Source organism: Miscanthus floridulus, chromosome 1, assembly GCF_019320115.1.
Source record: "Miscanthus floridulus cultivar M001 chromosome 1, ASM1932011v1, whole genome shotgun sequence".
Taxonomy (NCBI): domain Eukaryota; kingdom Viridiplantae; phylum Streptophyta; class Magnoliopsida; order Poales; family Poaceae; genus Miscanthus; species Miscanthus floridulus.
The window spans coordinates 128,285,967-128,295,346 of NC_089580.1; the positions used below are offsets into that span (position 1 = coordinate 128,285,967).

The following is a 9,380-nucleotide window of genomic DNA, read 5'->3' on the forward strand; positions in this document are numbered from 1 at the left end:
GGGTATCATTTTCTTGCGGGGTAGGTTGCCTTGATCCATGCTAGGATTGACGAAGAAATTTCCTGTACCAACGAGAAACAAGGGGGTTGGACGAAGAAACAAGGACATACGGCGAAATGAAACAAGTTTGTTTAGAACTTACCCAATGAATGGCTGCACCTCGACAAGGTTGGTCAACACATATAGCATGATACTACGCCACTCTTCATTTTTCAATTGCTTAGTAGTCGATGCACTTGCGCTTCCAAGTTGCCCTTGGAAAAGGCTGAGGTTCGATTCATTTTCGCCAGCATTGTAATGAGGGGGTGGATTATAAACGCTAGGAAGTTTCTCAGTGTAGTATTTCTCTGTGAAGTTCGACACCTCTTCTAGAATGTATGCCTCTACAATGGAAGCCTCAATTTTGGCTTTATTTCTACATTTTTTGTGAAGAGTCTTCAGACATCTCTTGATTGGATAGCACCAACGGTTCTGCACGGGCCCCCCATCCGTGCCTCATATGGGAGGTGCACAATCAAATGCTGCATCGGTAAGAAGAAGCAGGGTGGAAAGATCTTCTCCAACTTACAGAGCAACACGAGTGCCGCTTTTTCCAAGTCATCAATGACGGTCCGAGAGAGCTCCTTGGCACAAAGCTGGTAGAATAAGTAGCTCAACTCTACCAGCACTTGCTAGATATGCTCCGGGACATAGCCTCGAACCATCGTTGGAAGAAGCCGCTCAATCCATATGTGGTAGTCATGACTCTTCATCCTATTGACTCGCAGAGTGCCTAAGTTCACTCCCCTCTTTAGATTCGCTGCATACCCATCAAGGAACATTAGCGTCTTGATCTATTCGAGTACTTCCCTCCTTTGGTCCTTTTTCAAGATGAAATTGGCCTTAGGCCTTCTCCAGGTCTTGCCACGACTAGGAGGCAGCATCTCTTGATTTGGTCTATCGCACAACGTTATCAGGTCCACTCTAGCCTTAGGGTTGTCCTTAGACTTTTCAGTGTCCATGAGTGTTGACCAAAGTGCCTCGGCGACATTCTTTTCAGTGTGCATTACATCAATGTTATGTGGCAGAAGAAGGTCATCGAAATAGGGGAGCCTCGTCATGCCCGAGATATGAGTCCACATATGTTGCTCACCATATCCCACAAAACCACCTTCTTCATTGGGCACGAGAGCATCTATCTGAGCATGAACCTCGGCACCAGTCATCATCCGCGGTGCAGGGTTTGTCACTTTGACACCTTTCATAAAAGTTCTTGATGTCTTGTCTGAATGGATGGTCAAGAGGTAGGAATTGACGATGTCTGTCGAACGATGAATACTTGTCACCCTTCTACAACCAAATGAACCTCACACCTTCCTTACATATTGGGCATGGGAACTTCCCGTGAACACACCAGGTGCAGAATATCCCATACGCCAGGAAGTCATGCAGGGAGTGGTACCAAACGTGCATTTTGAAGGTTGTCTTTGTAGCTCGATCGTATGTCCATACCCTTTCGTCCCAAGCATGGACCAATTCATCAAACACGGGCTCCATGAATACACCCATATTACTCCCTGGGTGTCCAGGAATTATCAACGACAAGAATACATTATATCATTGAAAGGAGACACTAGGGGGGAGATTAAGGGGGATAACGAAGATAAGCCAACATGTGTATGGGGCAGCCATCATTCCATAAGGATTGAACCCATCTGTTTCTAGCACGACACGTACATTACGAGCCTCATCTGCTTTGTCACGATGTTTGTCATTAAAGTGGATCTAAGCTTCACCATCGGATGGATGTACCATCTTGTCAGGATTGTACCGTTTGCCATTTTTGTGCCATGTCATCTGTTTCATGGATTCCTTGGTCATATATAGCCGTTGGATCCTCGGTAGGAACGGAAGGTACCGTAGGATTTTCACGGGGATCATAAGTTGCCTCTTCTGGCCATCATCAGAGTCTACCTCATGGTACCTAGAGGATTTACACTTTGGATAGAACTTTGCATGCTCGTGTTCTTTCCTAAATAGGACGCACCCCTTCAAACAAGCATGTATCTGCTCATAAAGCATCTTAAGTGCATGAAGGAGTTTCTGTGACTCGTACATGCTCTTTGGCAGAATGTGGCCCTCCAAAAGCAGGGTGCCAATCATGGCCAACATCTTATCGAAGCTAGCTCCACTCAAGTTTAACTCGGACTTCAACCCCATTAAGCGTCCAATGGCATCCAGTTGAGACACCGTTGACCGATCGTGAAGGGGTTTCTGTGCCGAGTCCATCATGTCGTAGAACGCCTATGCGGCTGCCTCCATCTCCTCCTTCTCACGTCCCTCATCGAACTGTCCTTGGTGAAAGTCATCTAACATGTCTGCTACCCCAGCATCAGCATCAAAAGCCTCCACCCATGGTCTCACCACCTCCTCTCTCATACGATGGGCTTCACCATGGTGGACCCACCGGGTGTAGTCCGGCGTAAATCCATTCTTCACAAGATGTTTACCCATTTCCACCTTGTTTACCCTTCTCCTGTTTTTACATTTGCTGCAGGGACACAAAACTAGGTAATGTCCTTAAGCAGCTTTGCCAAATGCACTGTTCAAGAAAGCATCGGTCTTGTTCATCCATTCCGTGGTGTAATCACTCTGACTTCTCCAGCCCGTGTACATCCACTGACGGTCATCCATCCTCTAACATATGTATCAGCGAGTAATGTAACCATCAATTACATCTACATGGTGTTCCTACTATCTAATAGGTGAGGATAGGTCCTAATCCCACCCTGGATGCGTAGATGAGGTTAGTTTCCATGCTCTACTCCTATCCGAGATAGAATTTCGGTAGCACCTCCCCGCTGTTCTCTAGATACACGTCCTGCCAAAGAAGAGTGCGTATCCGGAGAACAACAGGTAGGTGATGTCAAAACTCTATCTTGGACCGGAGCAGACCATGGAAACTAACCCATCTACGCATCCATGGGCTGTCCAAAAAATATGGACAATCTAAAACAGATACGGTCATAGATATGCAAAGATCTGCATACCTCCAACCGTATCTCTTTCGAACGGGAGACGCCTAACTGGGTTACGCGATCTACGACCATGATACGGAAAGAGAGGTTATACCTAGGGTGGCGGTGGAGTTAGGCTAGCGGGGCCATGGCGGGTCGTTGCAGTGTCGAGGCGACGCGGTGCATGCAGACCGGCACGGCGATGGGAACTCCGACTCGTCTCCGACGGGCTCTTCTCTACAAAAATGGAACAAAATACTGTCATTTAAAAAAAATCGGCAGAACCTCCCCTGCACGGTGAGGTTTCCAAACCTACAAAAAACAACGGCACGATGGCCGACAAGCACATATGTCTAAAGAGAAGCCATGTAGTTTGGATATCAATCCATGCAGAAGAATATATCCAAGTAGTACCACTACTTCTACTACTACTTCCACTATTGCTACTACTACTACCACTAGTTCTACTACTACTACTACCACTACTTCTACTACTACTACCACTAATTCTACTACTACTACCACTAGTTGTACTACTACTACCACTACTTCTAATACTACTACTACCACTGGCACTACTAGTACAACTAATACTACTACAACTATCACTACCACGACAGCAACAAGAGAGAAGGCATACCTGACGGGCGTCGGGGTTGGAGTCGGGGTCGCCGGAGTCGGGCACGGGTGGCGTCGGGGCAGCCGGTCCACGGGGTGTGGCCGGCGGCAGGGCCGGCGCGGCCGGGAGTAGGGCCGGCATGGCCCGGGGCAGGGCACGGTCGGGGGCAGGGCCGGCGCGGCCAGGGGCAGGGCAGAGCGCGGCCGGGGGCAGGGCACGGGTGGTGGCGCGTGCGCGTGGCGTGTGTGCGGGGTGCGTGGCCGGCCCAGGCGGGAGGGGTTAAATCCCCCCTTTGCCGAGTGCCCCTGATCTGGCACTCGGCAAATGGTTTTTTTTAATTTTTTTAAAATTTCTTTGCCGAGTGTCCCAGATCTGGCACTCGGCAAAGATTTTTTTTGAAAATACTTTGCCGAGTGCCCCTATATGGCGCTCGGCAAAGAATTTTTTTTCGAAATATCTTTGCCGAGTGCCCCTGTTAAGGTACTCGGCAAAGAGGATATTTTAAAAAAAATCCAAAACCCTCTTTGCCGAGTGCCTTATTCTTGGCACTCGGCAAAGACTCCCTTTGCCAAGTGCCATGCCCCGGCACTCGGCAAAGTTTTTTTTTGTTTTTGGCCTGGTTTGTAAGCATCATACGTGACAACGTGCACCAAACCTTCTCAGATTTTTATCATAGCCTCCACATACGATATCACGACATCTCAGCAAGTTTCATGATTTTAGGACTTCGTTTGCTTTTTATAGAATTTAAAAACACTTCGCACGCAAGTTCGCGGTCATGTTTCGTGAACAAGATATCCGAAATTTCGGATCCGTTCCTGGATACGGCCTCACACTACACTCAGTAACATGACTATCATTTTTTGAATCATTAAATTCCATTATTCGTACCACGCGCAGTTCAAATTTATATTTTTCGAAAAAATTCAAGTAAACGAAATAAAGTAACTAAATATATAAAAAAGTCACAAAAAATCCCCAAATTCTAACTAGGAGTTCCTAGTACTTTATAAGAGCTGCACAAAAAATTTAAAGGCAAAAAAAAACTTTGCCGAGTGCCGGGGCATGGCACTCGGCAAAGGGAGTCTTTGCCGAGTGCCAAGAATAAGGCACTCGGCAAAGAGGGTTTTGGATTTTTTTTTAAATATCCTCTTTGCCGAGTGCCTTAACAGGGGCACTCGGTAAAGACATTTTGAAAAAAAAATTCTTTGCCGAGCGCCGTGTCAGGGGCACTCGGCAAAGTATTTTCAAAAAAAAATCTTTACCGAGTACCAGATCTGGGACACTCGACAAAGAAATTAAAAAAAAAATTCTTTGTCGAGTGCCTAACAGCAGGCACTCGACAAAGAAGGACGTGGCCGAATACCGTTACGCGGAGCAGCATATGCTGAGTGCCGCGCTTGTGCCGAGAGGCTGACACTCGTCAAAAAAGTCATTTGCCGAGAGCCTTTTTTTTTTACTGAGTGCCCGGCACTCAGCAAAGAAGGTCTTTGCCGAGTGCCTAATTTTTAACGCTTGGCAAAACAGTTTGCACTCGGTAAAGATCCCATTTCCAGTAGTGCGTTGTCTCTCTGTCCTTTCCATCGCCCCCAATCATGGCAGAAAAGCCCCGCCCTCAATTGGCAGGCACCACAGCTTCGCACTCTAGTCTCTACCAACCGATCACCTCTGCACATACCTGGCATATGGCACACTCACTGCTGGTCCGGCCCTATCGTTCGAGAATCCCCTAAACCCTCCACTCATCCACATTGTTATATACTCCTAGTCCTAGAGATTAGATTACACTCACTTCGCTCTCGGCTCGGTGCCTTTCTTTGCCTTCCTTAACCAAGAAGCATATAGCTAGTGATTGATGTCTGCCTGAGTGCGAGTATAAAAGCTCTCAGGTAGCTGCCTGCTAGTGCCATAAAGAGAGTTAGAGCGAGTGGCAGCTGGTGGCGATGGCGGTGGTGCAGAGGACGGTACTGTACTTGCAGGTGGCGGCGGTGGGGGCGCTGCTGATGGCGACGGAGCTGCGCGCGCAGCTGCGGGTGGGCTTCTACGACAACTCGTGCCCTGCGGCGGAGATCATCGTGCAGCAGGAGGTGAGCAAGGCGGTGGCGGCCAACCCGGGCCTCGCCGCCGGCCTGCTCCGCCTCCACTTCCACGACTGCTTCGTTTGGGTCAGTCCATCCTCAGTCGCAAGCTCGCGTCGCATACAGCTACCCATACTCGATCACTTGAAAGAAAACATGGCCGGGCTGACTGCAAATGCAGCAGCAGGCCGGGTGACAGAACAGAACTGACTGTGATGCCTGCTTGCTGCACTTGTAGGGGTGCGACGCGTCGGTGCTCATCGACTCGACCAAGGGCAGCACCGCGGAGAAGGACGCCGCGCCCAACACCAGCCTGCGGGGCTTCGAGGTCATCGACCGCATCAAGGCGCGCGTCGAGCAGGCCTGCTTCGGCGTCGTCTCCTGCGCGGACATACTCGCCTTCGCCGCCAGGGACAGCGTCGCACTGGTAAGTTATTCATTTTATTAATTTATTAAGAGTGCAAAGCTGAATGCGTTTGTCAATACTAAATTGCATCTTGCTTTAGTGTCAGTGGACGGTGGTAATAAACTTTTTCTTTTTAACCCGACATGATTACATGAATTTGGAATCCAAAGCTGGACTGGCATAGGATTAGACAGAAAAGCATAGTATCTGATGTTCGTGTCCCCATCTTTTTTGACGCACATTGCCCCCACCACATGATGCCGCGCGCAGCTTCAGCTTGCATGCACGCCAGAAAGAACTCGATGCCAGCCAGCAGCCCGGCATGGGTCCAACTCCCAACTAGTATCACGCTTAGCACGCACGCCATTGTCGCGTTCTAACGGATTATTCGTACGTACGTGTAGGCCGGTGGGAACGCGTACCAGGTGCCGGCGGGGCGCCGCGACGGGAACGTGTCGCGCGCGTCGGACACCAACGGCAACCTGCCGCCGCCGACGGCGAACGTGGCCCAGCTTACGCAGATCTTCGGCACCAAGGGCCTGACGCAGAAGGAGATGGTCATCCTCTCGGGGGCGCACACCATCGGGTCCTCGCACTGCAGCTCCTTCAGCGGGCGGCTGTCGAGGTCGACCACGACGGCGGGCGGGCAGGCGGACCCGACCATGGACCCGGCGTACGTGGCGCAGCTGGCGCGGCAGTGCCCGCAGGCCGGCGGGGACCCGCTCGTGCCCATGGACTACGTCTCTCCGAACGCCTTCGACGAGGGCTTCTACAAGGGCGTCATGGCCAACCGCGGCCTGCTGTCCTCGGACCAGGCGCTGCTCAGCGACAAGAACACCGCCGTGCAGGTGGTCACCTACGCCAACGACCCGGCCACGTTCCAGAGCGACTTCGCCGCGGCCATGGTCAAGATGGGCACTGTCGGCGTGCTCACCGGAGCCAGCGGCAAGATCAGGGCAAACTGCAGAGTCGCCTGATGACCCATCAGTCGTGTGGAGTTACGTTGTAGATTCATTGATATTGATTTGGACCGGACGCTGTGAACGTGATAGCATAGCATAGCCTGGTTCGTTGTGCTTGAAACTTAATTGTATGTATGTATGCCTGTACTTGTGCGTGTATGGGTATGGCTGTGCAAATTGCAATAGCTATATTCGATGGCTGATTATCTCTATTCTTCTTTCCCACTTGATTGAGTCGTGTGTTGGTGTGTGTCGCTTCTGAGTTCTGAGAGAAAAATCTGTAACCAACAAAATCTGCTCATGTACCCAAATAGTGCTTAATAAAGGCCTAATTGTTCCGTAATACTAAAAGGTAGTATCTCGAATCAACTGTACTGCACAAGTACTGTGGATGCAACAAAAATATGATGCATTTTTATTGAAATATCACTTCAACACACACAAAAAATATTGAGAATGGTATTTCGCAATCAACTAGGGAGAACTGATTTGTTTGCTCGTAGAACAGGGATTTTATGAACACAAGGGAATGAGGCATATAACTCGGTATGGGCCTAAGTTCTCGTCCACCTGATTGTTAATGGGCCTTCCAGATGTAGGCTTATTCCTGATTGCAAATGGGCCATCCTGATTGTTAACATGATTTAATGACGGAACGCCTAGCGCCCGGACGTCCGGACGCGGCTCCGACACCTACGCCGCTCCCACGTCAGCATCCCGCCCCAGCAGCGCCGCGTCCGTCGCAGGGACCCACGCCCCTGCGCCCCGCACAGGAACCCATGGCTGCGCCCCAGCAGCAGCGACAACCACCGGTCACGCCGTGCAACACACCGGTCTACTTTTGCAACATCCAGATAAAACATTTGCAACATACGCCTAAAACAGATGAAACATTTGGAACATATAATTAAAACACCATTGCAACATGTGTAACATCCCGATCTACTTTTAAAACATCCAGATGCAACGCTTGCAACATACAAAAGAAGACAGATGAAACACTTTAGACATGCGTCTGAAACACTTGCAACGTATGTGTACAAAAAACAGATGAAACATTGAGATAGATGTGGCAGAATCTCCTAAGAAATCGGGCCCACATGCACCTATCGTTGTCTTGACAGACCTCGGACAGCGTACACGAGTTCCCAACAACTCAACAGGTCTGTCGGGTGTCCTCGGGAAACCCGAATCATCCACGATTCTCTTTTCAAACAGGATCCCAATCACAGACATTGCAGATTATAACAGTTTATTCAAATATATATACATCAGAGTAAAGATAGCGGAAGTCTTAAGATAACATAATTTACAAACCAGTTGTTTTCAAACTTACAATACCATAAGTGTCATACAACCATAGTAGCGGGATAATATTACATTAACTTTATTTATCATACAAACTAGTGCCTTGTCCAAAGGCCATTCATCACTCCTTATCGTCATTGACTTCGAACACAGACATGCAGCAGGGACCAAAACAAGCCTGTGCATGCGACTCACCTGCAACAAGGGTTAACAAACCCTGAGTACAAAAGTACTCAACAAGACTAACCCGACGTAAAGGGGTGTAAGACTTTTAGAGATGCAGGGGTTGGGGCAAGGTAAGGATGTAGCAAGATTCAAAAGTTCTTTGCCAAAAGCTTACTATTCTTCATCCTATTTTCAAGTTTTACCCCTAAGTCCTTTTTGTTTAATATCTCAACTAAAAGTACATTTCCCATATTCCAATCCTTCTCATTCCATTCTTTTCTCATATTTTAGTAATTCACCAGTCCTGCATTACTTCTGTAATGAATCGAGTCTCCATATCCGCGGAGCACCGGCAATTCGAATTGATTCAAGTCCCAGCTAGGGATTCCTTATCACACGACATATGTAGAACTTAATCTTGCACACATCAACCTCGCTACCGGATCCTCCTATACTAAGCCGTCTCCACGCCACCCGAGAGCACATCACACCTCAAATCTAGCCACATTCCAGCCACGAGGGTACACGCTACTCCTGCCATCTCTCCACTCCCAGTGCGTGGGCATTTGTCTTAGTATCAGATTCGCCGAAGTAGGCTTACCGGAGTATGTGACCAGTACTATAAAGTGTCTCGTTCAGAAGATCCACAATGAGTGGCCTTTAAGCGACATAGTCGGCAACATTACCCAACATTCAAGATAAGTCACCCGACTAGTCTCTAGTTCATTCAACCTTCTTTCTTTCTTTGGCCAGTATGCCATCCTTGATTGTATCAAAACTTTTATTTTGAAAGCCTATCATAAAGCATACTAAGCATTCTACGCCTTTGTAAGTGAAAACATCTTC

At 48.7% G+C, this 9,380-nt stretch overlaps 1 protein-coding gene across 1 annotated transcript; it reads left to right on the forward strand.

Moving 5' to 3' along the window:
• Nucleotides 1-5,361: 5,361 nt before the first annotated feature.
• On the forward strand, nucleotides 5,362-7,396 carry LOC136493240 (peroxidase 5-like). Its single transcript, XM_066489305.1, has 3 exons — nucleotides 5,362-5,780; nucleotides 5,932-6,120; nucleotides 6,504-7,396. Exons 1-3 carry the CDS (start codon nucleotides 5,559-5,561, stop codon nucleotides 7,074-7,076), a joined length of 984 nt encoding a protein of 327 aa, XP_066345402.1. The 5' UTR covers nucleotides 5,362-5,558; the 3' UTR covers nucleotides 7,077-7,396.
• Nucleotides 7,397-9,380: the final 1,984 nt, after the last annotated feature.